The sequence below is a fragment of the Schistocerca serialis genome, chromosome 1 (genome assembly GCF_023864345.2).
Source record: "Schistocerca serialis cubense isolate TAMUIC-IGC-003099 chromosome 1, iqSchSeri2.2, whole genome shotgun sequence".
NCBI lineage: Eukaryota > Metazoa > Arthropoda > Insecta > Orthoptera > Acrididae > Schistocerca > Schistocerca serialis.
In genome coordinates this window covers 1,137,833,314-1,137,855,392 of record NC_064638.1, presented here as the reverse complement: position 1 = coordinate 1,137,855,392, position 22,079 = coordinate 1,137,833,314, and the positions used below count along the sequence as shown (strand labels likewise).

The following is a 22,079-nucleotide window of genomic DNA, read 5'->3' as shown; positions in this document are numbered from 1 at the left end:
AGGTGAGAGATTCAGGATTCTACATGGTTTGGACAGATTTCTGTAGATGACCCATGAATAGGATGGCATAGGATGGTGCTACGTTGGTGCCCATTGCTGTGTCATGGATTTGTTTGTAGGTGATGCCTTATTAGGAGAAGTAACTGAGGGTGAAGATATAGTTGGTACAGTGACCATGGGAATTTGGGATGTTAGTGTAGAGGGAGGTGGCATTGACAGCATCACATTGGCAGGGCGGAAAAGGAACTGGAACTGTGGAGAGTCGGTGGAGGAAATGGTTGGTGTCTTTTACATGGGAGCATATGTTACATGTATTATGCTGAAGGTGATTGTACACAAGAGCAGATATTCTCTTAGTGAGGGCACAATGGGGACATCCTGAGTGGTTGGGGTTATAGACGTTAGGAATCATGTAGGATATAGGAGTGTGGGGAGTGGTAGGGGTGGATGAGAAGAGAGACAGACTCAGTTGAGAGGCTCTGGAATGGGCCTACGGGGGGAGATCCTGTTGGATTTCTGGAATGGGGTCATTGTGGCAGGGGTTTTTGGTGGGCAAATCTGACAGCTGGTGGAGTCACCCCAGCAGGTAACTGCTGCAGTTCAAAACCACAGTGGTGGAGTTTTGGTCAGCAGGTAGGATTGTAACATCAGAGTCAGATTTTAGTTGATGGATTGCAGTTCTTTCTCTGGATGTAAGGTTAGTTTCCATGTTCACAGATTTAGAGAATGATGGTGTGGCAAGATTGGAGGTAAAGAAATTCAGAAATTTTAACAGAGTGTGATTTGGGGGCAGTGGGTTGGATGGAGGAGTGAACTGGCTCACACAGAGTTCTGTATTGGTTTTGGAGTGAGAATGAATGGTAGGGGTGGCAGCAAAAAATACTTCTGTGGGACTGAGGCTTTTGGGTGAAAGGCTCATGACTGCATTCCAGATCTGTTTAGGTTCTGGGTCCTGTATGGTGGTGGGAGAGTTTCTGAGGATGTGGTAAATGAACTAGGTCTGCAAGGAAGGGCTTGTCAGCTGTGATGGGATGATGTGGATATATGGAGGCTCTTGTATAGGTGATGGGTATGATAGCTGAAGGCAGGAGTAGAAGGTGAACAGGTTGGAGAGTTTTTTGAGATGAGGTTGTACAAGCTGCTCTAGTTCATGGAGGGCAGGAGTTTCACTGTGGCAGATGGGATGGAGGAATCTAGGATTGCAGAGCAGGAGAATTTTATGGATGGAGAGGAGGTATTGCAAGGAGGTTTGGGCCTGATTTACATGATTTTGCAGGACTAGATTAGTTAGGACTCTGGACTGGTGGAATCTGAATAGACAGCAGTCACTATGGAAGGAGGGTCTGCAGCCAGAGATGGATAACTCGGTCGTATGGCCATCTGGAGTGACTCCATGGCCTAGGCAACAATCCAAGAACTGTATGCGGGGTGGGTTCTGGCTAGGGATAGGGAAACTTTCTGTATTGGAATGAATGGAAGAAGCAAGGCTGCACAGTGGAGGAAAAAAATGCATAAAAATACATAAATTACGCAAAAAAATGTAGGGGAGGAAAACTCATAAAAATATTTGGGAAATGGCTGATGTATGGAGAATAGGTGTAACCAGAGGGAGTACGACTGATGGAAAGACACGAATAAGAACTAAAATCAATGTGAAAACACAATGGGATTAAAGAGAAAAATAAATAAAAAGACGATAACATTGGATGCAGTTTGGTAGATAGATATGAGTAAACAGAGGGGACAACAAATCTAAATGGATTAGTTGATATTAGTATGTGCATCCTGGAATGAGCGAAGAGAGGGTGGGAGGAAGGGAGAAGAGGTTGCTAGACCAAAGTACAACTTTGTGTGGCAAAGGAAGGTACAGAAGATAACACATGAAAACATGCAAGAGCGAGAGAGGAAGTGTGATCAATTTGATTGTCTAAGGTTAATTATATTGGCGGATATAATGTGGGACATGAGATGGTGCACTAACAATTAGTGCAGTCACACAGCCATGTGTGTGTTCCAACGAGGCTGTTGATACAGTGTGGCTTGTAAGACACTGAGTGCAGTTTTGAAGGCGACAGGTAAAACACTGGGGAAAAAAATAGAAGAGGACAGACATCTAGTAAAGTAATGCATTAGAGAATAACAACAAAGAAAAACAGCACTGGGTTGTGGGATGGTAGAAAAGCCACTAGACAAAATCAAGCAATAGAAAGTCCAGTATGGAACAACAATAATATTACGAAAAAGATAGATTATTACTCACCATACAGAGGAGATGTTGAACCACAGACAGGTGCAATGAAAAGACTGCTATACATTTAAGCTTTCAGCCAAAAGGCCTTCTTCTGAAGCAGAAAACACACACATTCACAAATCCCCAAGCACAGCTCACACACATGACATCTATCTCTGGCCACTGAGGCCAGACTGTGTACTGCAACTGTGCCTAATGGGAGAAGCAAACCGTTGGTGGTGGGGAGTTGCAGGTGGGGGAGGCATAGTGCTGCTTGTGGAAGTGAGCAGGGACCAGGGACATGGTGGGGACAGAGTAGGGCTGGTAGGTGAAGTTGGAATTTTTGGAGTGTTCGTGTGGGTGTTTGGGGGGGGGGGGGGGGGGGAGAAGGGGAAAGAGACTACTGGGTGCATTGGTGGAATAGAAGGCTGTGTAGTGCTTGAGTGGGGGCAAGGAAGGGGATATGTAGATGAACGACAGGGGCTAGCAAACTCTGTTGATCCATCATGGACAGGGGATATCGGCTGGTTAAGTAACTGTCAAAGTTAATGAAATTCTCCAACAGCCATTCTGGTGCTTCATTCAAAGACTTGAAGTAACCTCTGTTATCAATATTTGAATGAAGCACTAGTGAAACAATTGAATGAACAACAACCAGGGATTTTTGGCACTACGTGACATTTTCGGTTATTTGGAGATGGCATAGTGAAATACTGAAACTGGTAGCCTTCAAATTAAAATAAAATAACATCTTAAGTTACATGGCTGTTGGAGAATTTCACTGACATTGACAGGGACTAGGGAAGGTTAAGCTGGTATTGGTGGGAAGGATCCAAATTGTGCAGGCTGTGGAGCAGTCATTGAATTGAAGTGGCCATGATGTTCAGTAACTAGATGGTCCAGCTGTCTCTTGGCCAGAGTTTTTTGCTGGTCATTCATGAAGACAGCTGCTTATTACTTGTCATGGCCATGTAGAAAGCAGCACAGTGGTTCCAGCTTATTAAAACACACAGAGTAAATAAAAGTATGTTGCTTCTGGTTATTAGAAGCTTGTTCCAACTCACACCTTCTTTCTAAATTGTTGTTTATTTATAGATTTTTTACTTACACAGTTTAGCGTGTCATCACCAGGAGCACTGTATATGTTATTGTTTTCAGTGTTAGTACTTTGTACACATGCATTTTGTAGTCTCTTTTATTTTTGTTTTAATGGTTTTCACTCACACAGAAGTGTTTTTCTCTTATTAATCTATAATTTCTTTTCTTTGGAGTTGATATTTCAGTATTTAATACCTCAGTGTCATTTTGTGCCACTTAATAATTTAATTTTGGAGTCCACCACACTTGCAAGATTGGCCATTTTGACATATAAATGATTCTCAGGTGTGATTTTGCGAACTTTTCATGTTAATTATTAACTGTATCTAGAACAAAAGGTGCTTTTCATCACTCACTTAAATTGTGTCCTCTACATGACAAACTGTTTAAATTTTCCATTTCTGACAAGGTTGACGTGTTGCCACACTTTTCTATTGGAGCTATCTTTTTTCCCATTGTTTGTTTAACAAATAGAAAAAAAGGTTTGTATATGTGCCACCCACTCCATGTGAAAAAAAGTTTGTATATGTGCCACCCACTCCATGTGAGTGGTTGTCTAGCACAATTTTTGTAAACTACACTCACTGATAAAAACTTTATGCACCTAAAAGGGGAATAGGTGGTGAGAAGCAACCTTTTGCACTGAGAATTTAAGTAGTTTTATTTAAATTAATAAAAAATTTTTTGAGTATGAGTACATTGCTTGTTCCTTCTCAATAAAATACTACACCCATTGGGCCTCGCTGTATTCGCTTATTCAGTTGTGAAGCTTGTCATACAGCCACCGATGTCTGACCTGTGTTATTTTATCAGATGTATACAATTGGATCTTACTAGCAAAAAGAGTACTTCAGAATCATACAGGAAGTTTATGATGACTTGTCCCCCCCCCCCCCCCCTGTGAACAAGCATTGCCCTGTTGAAGTAAGATATCAAGTGTCTGTGCTGTCAGAGTTTCTGGCTCACTGCCAAAAGTGGTCTGAAGTCACACCTGGTGGCTCACTATAACATGACAGTAGATGTAGCACTGCTGTTTCCCTTCCAAAACACTGGCCATCTGCATCCCCTCCCCTCAACAGGCAATAGGCAAAAGGCAACAGTCACAGGCAACTGTAATCTGTGATAGTGCAGAACTAACATTCATCACTGAAAATGATGTGACACCACTTGTCAGCAGGCACCAGTCAAGCACTACCCTACATGCATCCACCTGTGTTGCATTACCAGCAGCCTAGATCTGGGATGGTGATTGAGAAGCCCTCTTCTCCTAGTCACTAACAAATGGTATGCTCATGCAGCAGGCATGTATGTGAAGGTATTATAATTTGCTACATGCACAGTATGGTTATCTTCCATTGGTATGTCCATATTTTGTTGACTAACACTCTGATGATGTATGTGGTTCACTTTATGCTCGCATTCAATCCAACACTGGGCTGCTGCCACATCAACGCACCTTACAGAAATCAAATAGGATTCAATCAGCCAGCCCCCCCTCCTCCCCCCCCCCCCCATCACACACACACACACACACACACACACACACACACACACACACACACACATGCATACACACACACAATTATGCTGGTAACACTGTCTCTCACAAGAATCTGACCTTCTCTATAGTCCTTCACAAAACTCACTAACATCTGATGTGGTGCAGGTCTGTAACATGATCCTGCAGTAATAATCTTAATACATTCTGCACCTTCATCACCCCCTTGCTAGTAAGAGTATTTGCTTCCACCCCCCCCCCCCCCTCCCCCCAAGCTCTCTGCGTCTTATTGAATTATGTCTTCATCTGTATTTTATATTTTTCATAAATTTCCAGTTTTTTCTAACTTATAATTAATGAAATTACAAAATTACAAGGGGACACACTGGCTATCTAGTGCTTACCTCCAGGAGGCAAAATTCGAAGTACTGCCAACAGACATACATACAAGTAGGCACAATTGCACTTGCTTTTGGAACTGTTAGTCCCTTCCTCAGGAAGAAAGAGAGATGGTTTCAGGACAGCTAGAAAGAAGTGGCAGGTCACTCTGACTTCAGAATGAAAGCAGCCTGCCTGTTGTGAAGACGAGGGGAACCAAAGACGAATTTGTTTGCCCATCAGCAGTACATAGGTTTTTGCCTCCTGAATGTTAAATACTGGAAAGCCAATCTTTCTCCTTATACTTTTACACTGGTCAGCTAGAACATTATGACCACCTACCTAACAGCTGGTATGTCCACCTTTGGCATGGGTAACAGCAGTGACGGGTCGTGGCACGCAAGCAATGAGGCCTTGCTAGGTTGCCGGAAGGAGTTAACAACACATATGCAAATGTAAGTCACCCAATTCACATAAATTCCGGGGAGGGAGGTGATGAGCTCTTGATAACACATTCAATCACATCCCAGATGTATTCGATGAGGGTCAGATGTCACAGGTTCGGGGCGAGGGAGCTAGCACATCAATCAGAACTCACCACTATGTTCCTCGAACTATTCCATCACACTTCTGGCCTTGGTGCTTGGAGCATTATCTTGTTGAAAAATGCCTCTGCTGAAGGAAAACATGATTTTCATGAAGTGGTGTATGTGGTGTGTAACCAGTGCACAACACTCCTTGACCATCATAGTGCCTTACCCAAGCTCCACTGGACCCATGGATACCCACATGAATGTTTCCCAGAGCATAATGGAGCCTCCGCCAGCTTGTGTCCATGCCACAGCACAGGTGTCAAGCTGTTCCCCTGGAAGACGACAGATTCACGTCCTCCCATCCGCATGACGAATAAGATATCAGAATTCATTAGACCACTCTGTCACTGTGCCAACATCCAGTGCTGATGCTCGTGTGCCCATTTCAGTCATAATTGCTGATGTCATGGTGTTAACATTGGCACATGCAGGGATCATCGGCTGCGAAGGCTCATCACTAGGAGCGAGTAGTTTGCTCAGCATTAAAGTCTGGTGTTAGTTCACCACAGTTGGCCAGCTGTCCTGTTTTACCCGTCTGACCAGCCTATGACGTATGACATCTGTAAGGAGAAGTGGCTGCCAACCCCATGACATATGGATATGGATTCATCTCGGTTTCTCCACATGTTGAAGACACTCACCACAGCACTCAAATAACCAACAAGTCATGCAGTTTCCAAAATACTCATGTTGAGCCTCTGGGCCATCACAGTCTGCCCTCACTCAAACTCAGATAGATTGTGTGCCTTTCTCATTCTACACACAGACACCATTCTTACTAATACTGCTTGCACTGCGCTCGTGTCTGACTAGCAATCATTCCTCACCAGGTGACACTGCTATTGCCTGGAGTGGTTTATATCGATAGTAGGTCGGTGGTCACAATGTTCTGGCTGACAAGTATAGTTTCCACAACTGAATCTTTTTTATGCAACTAACTTTTTATTTGTACTATCATTTTGATGGAAGTTTCCTGTATTTGTTTCTGAACATCATTTACTGAAAACAATGGAATGATTAACAGATTTTGTCTACTTCTAACATACTTAACACACAATGAAATAAAATTAAAAATATTTAAACCTACCGTTGATGCAGCAGACTCGTGTTCTTGGACAAGAGACCACAAATCCATTATCTGTTCTGCTTGCTTCTTCTCTTTGTTCTTCAACACTCTTATGAGTTCTTCTCTATCTTTGAGAGATTTAACATGTTCATTTTCCTTACGCTGCAGTTCAGCATGCAGTTCTCGTATATGCTTTTCCATTTCAGAGTTTTGTTCTTGAAGTCTTAAGAACTCATTTTCCATTTCTGCTGCCTGGAATAAATTTAACGCAGTTATGTTAATACTTAGATGAATATATTCTCAGTGAACTTTTGACAGTTTTATGACAAAAATAAATGTAGAACACAAGCATAACAAATGTCTGGATACATTACATCTGAAGTAACATTAAATTTCTGACACAAGATGTTATTTATCATGAAATAATTTTCAAGTAGCCTATAAATCCTTGTTTAAGATTCAGAAAGAAAAAGAAAGTTATAGAATAACACTCCATTCTCAATATGAACATTAGTGATAGATGGTATTCAAGTTTGAGATGAATGGGGGACAAAATAAGACTCTCTCTCTCTCTCCTCTCTCTCTCTCTCTCTCTCTCTCTCTCCTCTATCCTGTCCTTTCAACCATTGTTGTTTCTACAGATACCCTAGTACCTAACAGAATGAGATTTCATTTCTTTGTCATTGTAAACAGAGAACATCAAGACAATTTTCTCCCTTTGGTATATTTCTTTAATAATCTGTACAACAGTCAGGAAATCATAATAAAAAAGATATTTATTTCTTCAAACAATATCTATCAGTGTCCCATTACAGCATACGGTACTGCAACAAGTCAGTAAAGTGAACTGGGAGGTTTGTGGATGTACACTGCTTAGACCAATCAGTATAATTAAAAGTAAAATCATTCCATGTGTTTAAGATTGAGTCAAGAACCTGGTTCAAAATGTAAATCTGAATAAATGACTTTTTTTAAATTTGTTCATCAAAATCAATGTTTTTGGAAAGACTGCAACTGTGTCATTCACTACCAAAATCATATAAGCCTTTCTTGTGCTGTGATGTTTAAAAGTACACTGAGCATTAATAACAGACACGATGGTCCTTGTTATTGTATGAATGTTTTCTCAATGGGATGTCAAATAATGATTGTTGTCTGAACTAAGGAAACAACATTGTGTTTATGAGAGTATGAATAAATAGTATATTGTCGGACTGAATTAACATAAATCAAAAAGAAAAAGAAAAACAATGAAATTTAAATTAGTGGAAATCACAAAATCAAAAGTTCACTAAAACTGTAATAAACTGCAGTCAGAGTCAGCAAAATGAGTACACTACCCTCTGGTTAGAAAGAAGAGTGCACTCTTCCAGAATGTGGCTTATAGATTGTTAAATGCCAAAAACAAAACACAACATTGGTTCTTTTGTTGGAGAAGGAATCCATGCATCAAAGGACAGTGCCCCACTGGATGTGTATTAACAGTATTTTGTTCTTCCTCAGCAACTTGAAGGAGCTATGCCATATTATTTACAGTTTCATCAACTGTAGATTGTCTAAAATCCATTCCAGCTACTTCTTCTCCCCACGATACAACATCCTGCTTCCCAAAAGCAAAGTTACAGCATCTGTTTAGGCTTCACATTTTGTCACTGTTAGTATTGTTCAGGCCTCATTGGCCGCTACATCTGCCATCTCACTGTTTCAAAACTGCCACATGCCCTGGTACTCAGCAGAATATAAACAATGTACACAAATGATGTAGGCAAAGGAAGGTGCCCTGGATGGACTGGACACATTTATTTTCTGGGTATGCACTAGGACATGATCATGGTAAAACACTGAGCAGCCAAGGCTGTCCCTTGGCTTTGTCCTATTAATGAAAACTGCCAAATTAATGTAGTGAATGAATGAAAAGTTAATTAATGAAATTCAGACTAGCCTCCTTCTTGTATTCCAAAATACTGAGAAAAACTCTAGGCTTCTTGAGCATCCTGGAAGGTAATCAGCAACATCCCTAGGCAGCAACTAGAATCTGTTTCACACCAGGTGGCTTAAGATATACTTTATGCAAATCCCAAATGGCTTTGTGGCATTTATTTGAAGTACAAAATTAATCTCTATAATATGTTGAACAACCAGAATCAGTAGTGCCAGCCCATTAGCATCAACGCTGTGACTAGCAATGGAGCTGGTCTTGCAGACACCTGTGGCCAGCCTTATTCCATCTTTAGACATATAAATCTTGCTGTTCCATACACCTTACAACTGTAATTGAGTCAGGCCATATGAAGGCTTTATAAAGTTGTAGAATACATTCTCTATAGCCCACCATATACACATGACTAAGATACTCGTGTTAAGTGTCTTTAGAGACCTAGCTTCCAAATCATTTAGGTGAGATAACCATGAAGGCTGTTGTTCAATAAAACAGCTACAAAATTCACTGATCTCTTGAATTTAAAAATTGTCTCTCTCAGGACTAGTTTTATTGGTCCATAAATGCCTACTACCTTGTGGAAGTATGTAGTGTTTTCATGAAGTCCTCATCGTCCTATGTCAAAACAATATATTGTTGTCGTTGTTGTTGTCTTCAGTCCAGAGACTGGTTTGATGCAGCTCTCCATGCTACTCTATCCTTTGCAAGCTTCTTCATCTCCCAGTACTTACTGCAACCTACATCCTTCTGAATCTGTTTAGTGTACCGTATTTACTCGAATCTAAGCCGCACTTTTTTTCCGGTTTTTGTAATCCAAAAAACCACCTGCGGCTTAGAATCGAGTGCAAAGTAAGCGAAAGTTCTGAAAAATGTTGGTAGGTGCCGCCACAACTAACTTCTGTCGTCGAATATATGTAGCGCTACGCAGGCATGCTTCGCAGGCACAAAGACAAATACTGGCACCAAAACCTCTGCGTCAGTAAATGAATAAAAAAAAAAAAGGTGGAAGACGAGCTTTTTTTTCTCCGCCCCGAGTTTCGACCACTGCATTTTCATACATTATCCAACGAAGTAAATACAAACTCTGTATTGGTTCCTCTTCGAACGTAGCAGCATTTCAATGTACTACGAAAATCCGACTGGCAATACTGTTTGGGATATTTGTCAATATGGCCAACTCTGCTTTCTGAATTTTTTCCTAACTGTGAGAAGAAATGGTTGCTAATAGGAACTTTTATGAATTGTGAATCACATGCAGTATTCTCTTCACCATAAGAATAATAGGAATATAAACATTTTGCCATGTATTCTTTCGTGTTTGCTGCTATCTCATTTAAATCCTGTCCGCCTAATAAACTACGAAACTAGAGTGAGACAACAGCAGACGCGGAAGAATATACATACCATGTGATATTTACATTTGTATTATTCTTATGCCTAATAGTGATACAGTCAGAAATGAAGCACGGCAATTGACTAGATTTTTAAATCTAAGATGACTCTTATTTCTGTGCATAATGTAATGTACAAAAGAGGCGTCTGCGAAGATTTTCAAACGGAAAAAATTTTCGCTAAATTCTCGTTCAGAACATCTTCTATCATACGCAGTCTATTATTTGGTTCTTGTTGATCATTATCAAAGAAAGCAGCAGTGTAAGTAGCAACGAATAGCAGTCTCTTGCCATTGTTTCGCTAATGAGACGATTCCTCTCTTTGTTTTTTTTTTTAATTGTAAGCGGCGGTAGCGGGCACAAAAGCAAGCCATGCCACGAGCGGTGAAAGGCTGTAAACCCTCATTTTCAGAATGCGACAAACAATGCATGACACAGTACAGTAATGCAATTTCAGCTTTGAGTGACGGAAACACCTATAACAAAGAGAACTGCACTTGTCAGATAAAAGAAAAATAAGCAACCAATTCAAATCAGACGAAGCACGTGAAAAAGGAAGAATACCCGTATAAATACGGACGGAGCGCCTGACGCATAACAACAGCTACCTGGTAAAGCTTAACTGCTAAGCTTACGACTCGAACCAAACTACTACAGCTGTATCGCCATTCATTCAACCTAAATTGTGTCTCATATTACAATGGACCAACTTTGTTTCGATTTGGAAGTGCGGCCTAAAACCTTTCTCTCCCCTTGAATTTCGAGTCTCAGATTTCAGGAGCGGCTTAGATTCGGAAAATTTTTTTTCCTCGATTTCGAGTCTCATTTTTCAGGTGCGGCTTAGATTCGAGTGCGGTTTAAATTCGAGTAAGTACGGTATTCATCTCTTGGTCTCCCTCTACGATTTTTACCCTCCACGCTGCCCTCCAGTGCTAAATTTGTGATCCCTTGAGGCCTCAGAACATGTCCTACCAACCAGTCCTTTCTTCTAGTCAAGTTGTACCACAAACTCCTCTTCTCCCCAATTCTATTCAATACCTCCTCATTAGTTATGTGATCTACCCATCTAATCTTCAGCATTCTTCTGTAGCACCACATTTCAAAAGCTTCTATTCTCATCTTGTCCAGACTATTTACCGTCCATGTTTCATTTCCATACATGGCTACACTCCATACAAATACTTTCAGAAACGACTTCCTGACACTTAAATCTATATTCGATGTTAACAAATTTCTCTTCTTCAGAAACGCTTTCCTTGCCATAGCCAGTATACATTTTATATCCTCTCTATTTCGACCATCATCAGTCATTTTGCTCCCCAAATAGCAAAACTCATTTACTACTTAAGTGTCTCATTACCTAATCTAATTCCCTCAGCATCACCCGACTCAATTCGACTACATTCCATTATCCTCGTTTTGCTTCGTTGATGTTCATCTTATATCCTCCTTTCAAGACACTGTCCATTCCGTTCAACTGCTCTTCCAGGTCCTTTGCTGTCTCTGACAGAATTACAATGTCATTGGCGAACCTCAGAGCTTTTATTTCTTCTCCATGAATTTTTTCATATGAGCACTTGATATTCACACAAGTGGTTCTCTTTTCTCCAAAGTTTTCTTTAATTTCCCTGTAGGCATTATCTATCTTACCCCTAGTGATATACACCTCTACATCCTTACATTTGTCCTCTAGCCATTCCTACTTAGCCATTTTGCACTACCTGTCGATTTCATTTTTGAGATGTTTGTATTCATTTTTGCCTGCTTCATTTACTGCATTTTTCTATTTTCTCCTTTCATCGATTAAATTCAGTATCTCCTCTGTTACCCAAGGATTTCTATTAGCCCTCGTATTTTTACCTACTTGATCCTGTGCTGCTTTCACTACTTCATCCCTCAAAGCTACCCATTCTTCTTCTATAGTATTTCTCTCCCCCATTCTTGGCAATGGTTCCCTAATGCTCTCCCTGAAACTCTCTAAAACCCCTGGTTATGTCAGTTTATCCAGGTCCCATCTCCTTAAATTCCCACCTTTTTGCAGTTTCTTCAGTTTTAATCTACAGTTCATAACCAATAGATTGTGGTCAGAGTCCACATCTGCACCTGGAAATGTCTTACAATTTACAATCTGGTTCCTAAATCTCTGTCTTACCATCACATAATCTATGAGAAAACTTTCAGTGTCTCCAGGCCTTTTCCACATATACAACCTTCTTTCATGATTCTTAAACCAAGTGTTACTATGATTGAGTTATGCTCTGTGCAAAATTCTACCAGACAGATTCCTCTTTCATTACTTACCCCCATGCCATATTCACCTACTACTTTCCCTTCTCTTCCTTTTCCTACTATCGAATTCTAGTCCCCCATGACTATTAAATTTTCATCTCCCTTCACCATCTGAATGATTTCTTGTATCTCATCATACATTTCTTCAATCTCTTCATCATCTGCGGAGCTAGTTGGCATTTATACTTCTACTACTGTGGTACGTGTGGGCTTTGTGTGTACCTTGGTTACAATAATGCATTCGCTATGCTGTTCGTAGTAGCTGACCCATGCTCCTATTTTTTTGTTCATTATTGAACCTACTCCTGCATTACCCCTATTTGATTTTGTATTTATAAACCTGTATTCAGCTGACCACAAGTCTTGTTCCTCCTGCCACTGAACTTCACTAATTCCCACTATATCTAACTTTAACCTATCCATTTCCCTTTTTAAATTTTCTAACCTACCTGCCCGATTAAGGGATCTGACATTCCACACTCCAATCTGTAGAACACCAGTTTTCTTTCTCCTGATAATGACATCCTCCTGAGTAGTCCTCGCCTGGAGATCTGAATGGTGGGCTATTTTACCTCCAGAATATTTTACCCAAAAGGATGCCATCATCATTTAACCATACAGTAACACTGCATGCCCCTGGGAAAAATTATGGCTGAAGTTTCCCCCCGTTTTCAGCAGTTCTCAGTACCAGCACAGCATGGCCGTTTTGGTTAATGTTACAAGGCCAGGTCAGTCAATCATCCAGGCTGTTGCCCCTGCAACTACTGAAAATGCTGCTGCCCCCCTTCAGGAACCACATTTTTGTCTGGCCTCTCAACAGATACCATCCGCTGTGGTTGCACCTACGGTATGGCTATATGATTCATTGAGGCACACAAGCCTCCCCACCAATGGCAAGGTCCATGGTTCATGTATATATATATTGTATATTGTCATATTTACAAATAAAAATGATGTATGCAGTGGATTTGTAAGAGTACCATAGAGCTTTACAAAGAGATCTATGCACCTCCATGACATTCTTCACATACTGCAGAGCAACTCCAGAATTATGCTTTGGAAGGCTTCTTCAACACTATTGTACAATTGGTTTTGTACTACTGTTGACCCACATGGAACGTTATTTTCCCCACAATGAGTTGTTAACTCCTCATAATGAGTTAACTTGTGTGACATAGTGGGGCCTGGGAGTCAAGGTGGCTATTTCAATGGTGCTGCAGACATTGCTGAACCATGCCCTATCGAGCAGCCTCAGAATTGTTCATCAAGGAATTTCTGCAATTAAATAGCAAAATGTGCTGGAACACCATTCTGCTGTAAGCACACATGATTTATGATTCTCTTCTCTTCAAGTTGAGGTATTAACCAGTTTTGCAACATATCCAAACATGAATTTCCATTTCTGATCCCCCCTTTTTTTAAAAAAAGAGAGCGAGAGAGAGAGAGAGAGAGAGAGAGAGAGAGAGAGAGAGAGAGAGAGAGAGAGAGAGAGAGAGAGAGAAAAGAGAGAAAGTGAAATAAACTGGTATCATGAAGTTAGCCTGGCCAATATCATAACACGAGGCAGATTCCTTTCCTATTCTTGTACGTAATGAGGATTTTCCTTAGGCCAAAAACACTGCACTCCTTCTGTGTAAAATGTGATACACTGCAATTTTGAAATTGACTGAGTGACAGTGGAAGATATTTTCTCTCACATTTTCTTACATCAACTATGTGGCCTGTCTGAAACAAAAGCATGGTTGCTTTATGAGTTGCAGCCCTGCCACAGCAGGAATACCAATAAAACAACTATTTACTTCCCCAACTGTACAATGTCAAGGGGAGTACCGTCACTTATGATACACTATGTACTTATACAGTTTTCTCTGGTGAAAACCTGTGCAGACTGTCCATTGTTTCAACTACTGATAGTTGCTTGCAGCTGTTGTGTTGTCATTGCAGGGTTGAAAGTGGATCAAACTGAAACAGAATCATCTTTGAAGAGAAATGCCTCTAGATTCAGGTCGTCGCTATGCAATTAATAATATCAGCAAAAATCGTGATTATCACAACACTTCTCCAAGGGATACCATTTTCCTGTTCCAATCTGTCAAATAGTGCTTAGACTCAATACCTAAAGCAGCAATATGACAGGAAGAATGAAGTATATAACGATCCTGGAGGATCCACTATGGAACTTTCTAAAGCTATCATGCCCCCAATTGGTAATGTACACCTTCTCACAGCTGAAAAATTTACCTACAAGATGATGCAAGCATAGGAAAGTCTGGTTTATATCTGCTTCCAGCAAGATCATGTTCTCCTGAAACCTCTATGGCGGCAACAAAGGAACTACCTGGAGTCAAGGATTCAGAGGAAATGACAGTTTTCATTTGCTCCAAATCCTCTTGTCTACACATATATTGAAGACAACACTACAATATACAATGGGGCACAAAATGTCCTTTCCATTTTCCAGAAGAAATATTAGGCTCACATCCTTCCACATGTTGGAAAAGTGTTTTGTGTTATGCTCATGACTTGTGATTAACTTCTCAGTTCACAAAATGCCATAGTTCTTCCATAACTTTCGATGAAATGCTCGCAGAAACAAAACTTCCACACCTACCAGTTAAGCTATGTTTTATTTACACAGTCACTTTCAATTTCCTTATGCAGCATGCTGAAGGCATCATGATTACTTTGCAACACATATACCATCAATCTAGATGAACTGTCATCACCTGGAGTAAAACAGTCAGTGGTGTAGGAAAACTGTACAGCTGATATCATTAAGAAGCTGTTATACAAGATAAAATTCAGTAATTAAAGAAAAGAAAAGTTGAGAGAGACCTTCTAGCATACACTTAAAATCAGTTTCTCTAAACCTGCATTTATTGGCACATATTTTAAAGAAAAGTCACCTGTACAGCTATGGAAACACCTGAAAACTTGTTGGATTATATGACATCAACTGCAGCCTTAGTATACCCGGGAACAAAGATACCTGCATACAGAGGGGACCAGTAGCACTAAAGGAGAAACGGGAAAGAATTCAAAGATACAGGAAGCTCAAAAATTAATTTTGTGTATCATGTGGTTAAGTATAGCCATGTTTCAGTTCAAAGTATTAAACTTGTTACCTCACACGACGAACATGGAAAGAGATGTTTGATTAATACACTAAACTTAATTATGATCAGAAGCATACAGGAATGGCAGTTGCAGTGGAGAAGCCATAGTTCGCAAAATATTCAAGGAGGGATCCAATGCCAAATGTAGTGGGATTGGAATGTCTACTTGAAACAAGATGAAAGCATTCACAATAAATATTCAAATGATTATATGGACAACTGTATAACTACACATCAGGTTCTGTTACATTATGAATAACCTAATGAAATATCAGATCAGAGAAAACTTTTAAATTCTGGCACACTGGAATTTTCAGGAAAACTGTTCTGTCTGTGTAACTTGTTTTTAAAAGACACCAAAGTAAATGAGAGATCATCAATGGCAAAACAGACTTACTACACTAGTCAAAAAATAAAAAATAATTATTTAACAGAATAAGGAAGCATGAGAATTTAAACTGTCAATGGTTTTATGTGAAAAATGGATCCACATACATTGCATTGTAAACAAATCCTGACAAAGTTATAGCGTGCAAGGAACATCTGCACACAAAAGGGTTAGTGAAGATTTAAATGTGTTGCATGCAAGCAGTAACAATGGTATCATTCCAGGTTTACTGTTCATATATGACACTAAAACATAAACTATCACTCAGAAAAAGGTAAATTGTAATTGGTATAGGTGTACTGTCTACAGTGACATACAAAATTTGTCGGACTGGGACTCAAACCTGTATTTCCGACTTATTGTGAGAGGTATCCTTACCACTTACCCCACCCAAGCATGCTCCCCAGATTGACCCACACTTCCACATGTCATCCTCCTATCTATTTCTTATCATAGATTATTAATGTTGTTTTAGGTAATACATCTTTACCAACTACACTACAATGGAATATCAGGAATAAATTTCGATATTTGCAACTATAATTCACCAACAAAACTAAATATATATAAGGTGAAGCTACACCTGTGATGAAAATGACAATGATAGTCTATTATAGCTATTTGTTTTGATTCTAAAAACCTGCATGGGAATCACGAAATGTGTGACTGTTGAATTAATGAATTTATAATCTATAAAAGGAAATAGATAGGTCCATGACATGAAAGTTTGGGTCAGTCCAGGGAGTACACTCGGATAGCCTAAGTGGTAAGGCAACTGCTTGCGGTATGTAGGAAATAGCGTTTGAGTCACAGTCCAGCACAAATTTTCATATGTCACTTCAGGTAGCACATCTACACCTATTACAGCTGACAATATTAAAAAAAGGATTGTTAATATTCCAACCTGGATCTCCCATTACAATTAACTGAATTTCAGGAATAAATTTCCGTTTTTGAAACTGTAGTTTGTCATCAAATATAAAGATTCAGAAAAATGGGAGAAAAAATTTAAAATATGTAAAATAAGTTTACTGGCAGATTACCTGCATTAATCATAGCGTTTTACACATCATAACAACCAGAAGAAAAAGCCATTTTTCTATAGTTCATTAGAAAGTTAAATATATATACCAGTGACCATGTAATTATGAGTTATTGCAATTGAAAGCTAAGCTTTCAGTACACAGAAGAGTGTAGTGAAAAGCTACATGTGCAGATTACCATACTAACAGAAGTAGTGTGACCACATTCTTTATTCTGTTATTGACAAAATCACATGGATGTTTCACAATGCAACCAATTTCAACCACAAAGCATTTGAAAATGAACACTATGTAGTTGAAACCTGCTGCACTGTGAAATATTAGTGACTGTGTCAAAGAAAAAATTGCAGAATACATTAACTTCATTGTAACATGCTCTGAAAGGATGTACTCTGTCAAGATAGTAGAAAATTTCTGGAAGATATGTCCAAAAAAAAAAAAATTCTCAAGGAGAAACTTCCACATGAACTTTCATTTTGCTCACAGTTTTATACTGAACTGACTAAGAGAAGTGTCTTGTATAATAAAGGTATTATCATTTACTGACAGCATAGTGACTGCAATATATAGATTTAGATGTTAATTCCAGAACCTCTGTAGCAAAACATATCAAGTTTGCTATACCCCACATCTTAAGGAACCAATTGCCACTGCACACAATTTCTGTCAATTTAACTGTAAAAAAGGAACAAGAGGATTAATATAAGAGAATTTCACAACATAAATGAAATGCCTGTGACATGATGTCCTATCATACTGTTATTACATCAAAACGTTTGCAAAGCAAAACATAATCAGCAGTATTTCATCATATTGTTTTCACATGATTTTCTATCTGATGATCTCCAAACTGAAAACCAAAGAAAATAACAGAAAATGTTTCAGTTTCATGATGAATACTTACAAGAGTTTATTTTCACTGAGTAATTTAGGTACTGAATATTTTAAAAAGTTTTATTTCCTGATTTTACCCTAGAATGATCTGGCTGGGTCTGTGAGGCCCACTTGTTTCTGTTTCACTGAATTTAAATTCTTATAGTTGCTGATTTGACTCGAGTGCTCTGCTAGCTTCCTGAAACATCCAAGAGAAAGTGTTCACATCTTGAATGAGGTATTGCTTTGTTTAGTCATTGTTTGGCAGTCTTCCAAAAGGTGTTCAGGTCTGTCAGACCCAGCCTGACCATTTATGTTACTAATTTCTGCCAATGCAACCTCATTTTTATTTTGGTGTAAGCCTATCATTGAGTCACTTTGTGAACTATTTGTGATGTCCTAAAAGCAAATTATCACTGACACCAGTTTACAATATAAAATGGCAAGGGAAAATCTTTCATACAGTGGAATTTATGGAATTTTATACAATGATGAGAGTGAAGTAGACTATGAAATAAACAGTGATCATGATAGTAATAGTAAAATAAGTGGTGGTGAATGGGAAGATGTTCAGCCTTCTGCCAGCACCAACTGTTGTTCATTCAAGTACAACTCTTGTAACTAACTCAGGTACAACAACTGTGTACTTTTACAAAGGAAGGAACAGAGTAACTAAATGGAGAAAAGCTTGTTTACCACAAAGCATTTAAACAAGACGTCACAACATAGTTTCCATGCCTGGAAATATTCAAGCTACGGTGGATATACATTCAGCATTAGAATCATGGCAGTTAATTTTTAGCAATCCATTGCTTGATTTAGTTCTTGAATCAATCGATACCTATACTGATTCAGTTGAAACAAATATACAAGTGACACAAATATGGCTAGGCCTACAATTTTTGATGAACTGAAGGCATATTTTGATCTACTTTACTTATTTGGAACACTGCATGGTGGTAAAATGAATGCTAAAGACTTTTGGAACACATGTGGGACCAGAATATAAATCTTTCAAACAAGTATGTCATTGAAAAGATACAGATTTTTGACTCATTGTATCAGGTTTGACAATATGCATATGAGAGAAGAAAGAAAACCACAAGATAATCTTTCTGCCATAAGATTCATTCTTGATGTATTTGTCTCCAGGTGCAATGCATGTTATGCTCCAGCAGAAAACATTACTTCGCACAATATGCTTGTTCCACAAATAGGAAGGCACAGGTTCAGGCTCTATATCCCGAATAAACTAGCCAAGTGCATGATCAAGGTCATCATCCTGGCTTATTATAAAACATATTATGTAAAATATTTGGAAGTCTATGCAGATGCACAACAACAAGGACCATACAAAGTCAGTAATAAGGCAAACAATGTTGTTTAGTGTCTTGTAGGTCTGGAAGAAATCTGACAGCAGATAATTGATCTTACTCAGTCGTCAAAACAGTACTACAAGGAAAGGCTACTGAGTATAGACTGGGATGTCTATGGATTCATTGTGGGTGGGTACAGACAGAAAGTCATGCAAAATACTTTTAAACATGTTTTCCGAAAATTGTCTTGGGCAGCTAGCTCGGCTGCCCACAGGCAGTGGAAATATCTTAGACCTTTAGCTACAAATAGGCTGGACCTTATCGACAATGTCAGTATAGAAATGGGGATTAGTGAGTATGATGTCTTTAACGAAAGCTAATAAATCAGTCAAGAAGGTTAGGAGAGTGTTTCTGCTACACAGAGCAGATAAGCAGTTATTAATGTCTTACTCAGACAGTGAATTGGCATCAATTAATACCAGTAAGATATTATGGGCAAAGTTTAAACAGACTGTAAATTATGGTCTGGTCAGTTACTTGCCTAGTAAGTGGATGAAGGATGGGAAGATCCACTATGGTTTAATAATGAAATTCATAAGATGCTGAGAAAGCAGAGGCTGTTGCACTCTAGGTCCAAATGAGGATGCACAAACAAAGACAAGCAAAGGTTAGTAGAGATTCGTACATTTGTGGAAAGATCCATGTACGAAGCATACAACAACTACCACTGTCACATCTCAGCAAATGATATGGCTGAGAATCCGAGAAAATCCTGGTTGTACGTAAAACTGCTAAGCAGTCCCTTGTTGACCAGCCTGGTGTGGTTGTTGAAGACAGCCAAAGTTTTAAATTTCACATTCAACAAACCATTCATGCAGGAGAACTGTACAAACATACTATCATTTGATCATCAGACAGACTCACATATGGACAACATAGAAATAAGCATACATGGCACAGAGAAGAAACTTATAGATTTGAAAACAAATAAATCACCAGGTCTGGTTGGAACCCCAGCTCAATTTTACAAAGAATACTCTACAGCACTGGTCCTTACCTAGCTTGCATTTATCACTACTCTCTCACCCCGTACAACTTCCCAACAACTGGAAAAAAGTGCAAGTGACTTCATCATATAAGGAAGGTAAAAGAACGGACCTACAAAATTACAGACCAATATCCCTAACTTCTGTTTGCTGCAAAATCCTTGAACATATTCTCAGTTCAAATATAATAAACTTTCTTGAGGCTAAAAAGCTTATGTCCATGAAACAGCATGGTTTTATAGGGTGTACACATGGACAAGGAACAAAAATTCCCGGATTTTTCCCAGATCTCCCGGTTAAAAATACATTTTTCTCCCAGGTGGGAAACACTTTCTCCCGGGTGAAAATACACTTTTTCCGTGTTAAGTGAAACTATACGTTCCCTCGGAACTGTAAAATTTATCACTAATTTGAATGGTTATGTTTTTATACAGTGGCTTAGAATTTCCCGGCACTTTAGAAAACGAAACTCAGGGGGAAAAACCACGTTTTGGAAAGTTCTCTCATGTGCAGCAAAATATATGCTGCATATTTTTGTATTGCAAAAGTATACATTCGAATTGCACCAAAAACTGCACGTTACTTTCTGAAGCATTGAAATCGAGATTTCTATACGCTTTTGTATGCCAGTCATAGCTCATATCACAATATCTCGCCAGCCAATAGCAACATCACTTACATAGCGTAAACATACAAACAGAAAAAGTTAATGGTTAAAAATAATATATGCAGTGTTGATACAGGAAAAGCAAACTTCTCATATACTACATTTGTCTCGAAAATTAATAAGATACAAGTGAAACTAAGCTTTCACATATAATGTAGATCTTTTTTGCATGTTTTACACTTTTAAGACACATCACACAAATGTGTCAGTAAAATGTTTATTACCAAAATAAATCTCTGATCTTCTGGGCTCAAAATTCTTCTAGATGGCTTGTCATCAAAGAGTTGATTTTTAAATGAGAGTCAAATGCTCTGTGATTTAAGAAATCCATCGTACATTCTCGCACATAGTTCATCTTGCGCAAAAGGAAATTTACTTTGAAAATAACGCTTTTCAAACCACAATTCGCAATATTTTCCCAAGATCTGTTGAAAATAGATTTGTTCCAGCATTTGCCAGAGAGTGCCACACAAGAGGCGTCCCCGCACTTGCGCAGCTACGATGACGTAGAAAGCCCATATGTTTGTATGTGTAAAACATTAAAAGATCTTACATTATGTCATAAAAGAAACAAGACATCAGAGAATACTCCAAAAGAGCTGGAGTTTCGTGAACCATACTGAAATGAATAATTCGCGTTAAACTGCACATTCATATGTCCAGATTCGCAGCGAAGTAGGCCTCGATCTAATATTAAGCTTTTCAGTGTGATTTTTGGGATGTAAATTTTCTTGGAGTACCAGTACTGTATTATCTCATGTTTGCTTCTTTATTATGGCATAATGCCATATGTGCTAGAAGATGAAAACGTGCACTTGAAATGCAGTGAATAGTTGAAACTAGCCAATAGTGTGGAATTAAATACTTCATTTGAAACAAACTGGCTGCCTCAGCAGAAAAGATAAATAAAAAGCGAATTTCTTTAGCAAAGCGACAAAAATAACTTCATTCTTCTAAAAGGTGATTAATGCTTGAGTGTCAGAAAGGTGGAAATAAAATAAGATCTGGAACTAACAACATATTGTAGCCTTCCATAATCATGTGGATGTATTTTAATTCACTTGATAGCTCCAAGCCACAGAAATCACTTTTTTTTCATTTGATGTGAAAGCAATAAACGAATAGGCAACAGTAAAATCACTAAATGT

The 22,079-nt window shown here is 38.9% G+C and overlaps 1 protein-coding gene across 1 annotated transcript in view; it reads right to left on the bottom strand.

The window, feature by feature from the left end:
- LOC126455903 (golgin subfamily A member 6-like protein 22) overlaps positions 1-22,079 on the bottom strand; it is a 285,498-nt gene that overhangs the window by 75,961 nt on the left and 187,458 nt on the right. Inside the window, exon 13 of the mRNA XM_050091664.1 lies at positions 6,885-7,115. Coding sequence (XP_049947621.1) covers positions 6,885-7,115 — 231 coding nt within the window. The remainder of the gene's footprint in view (positions 1-6,884; positions 7,116-22,079) is intronic.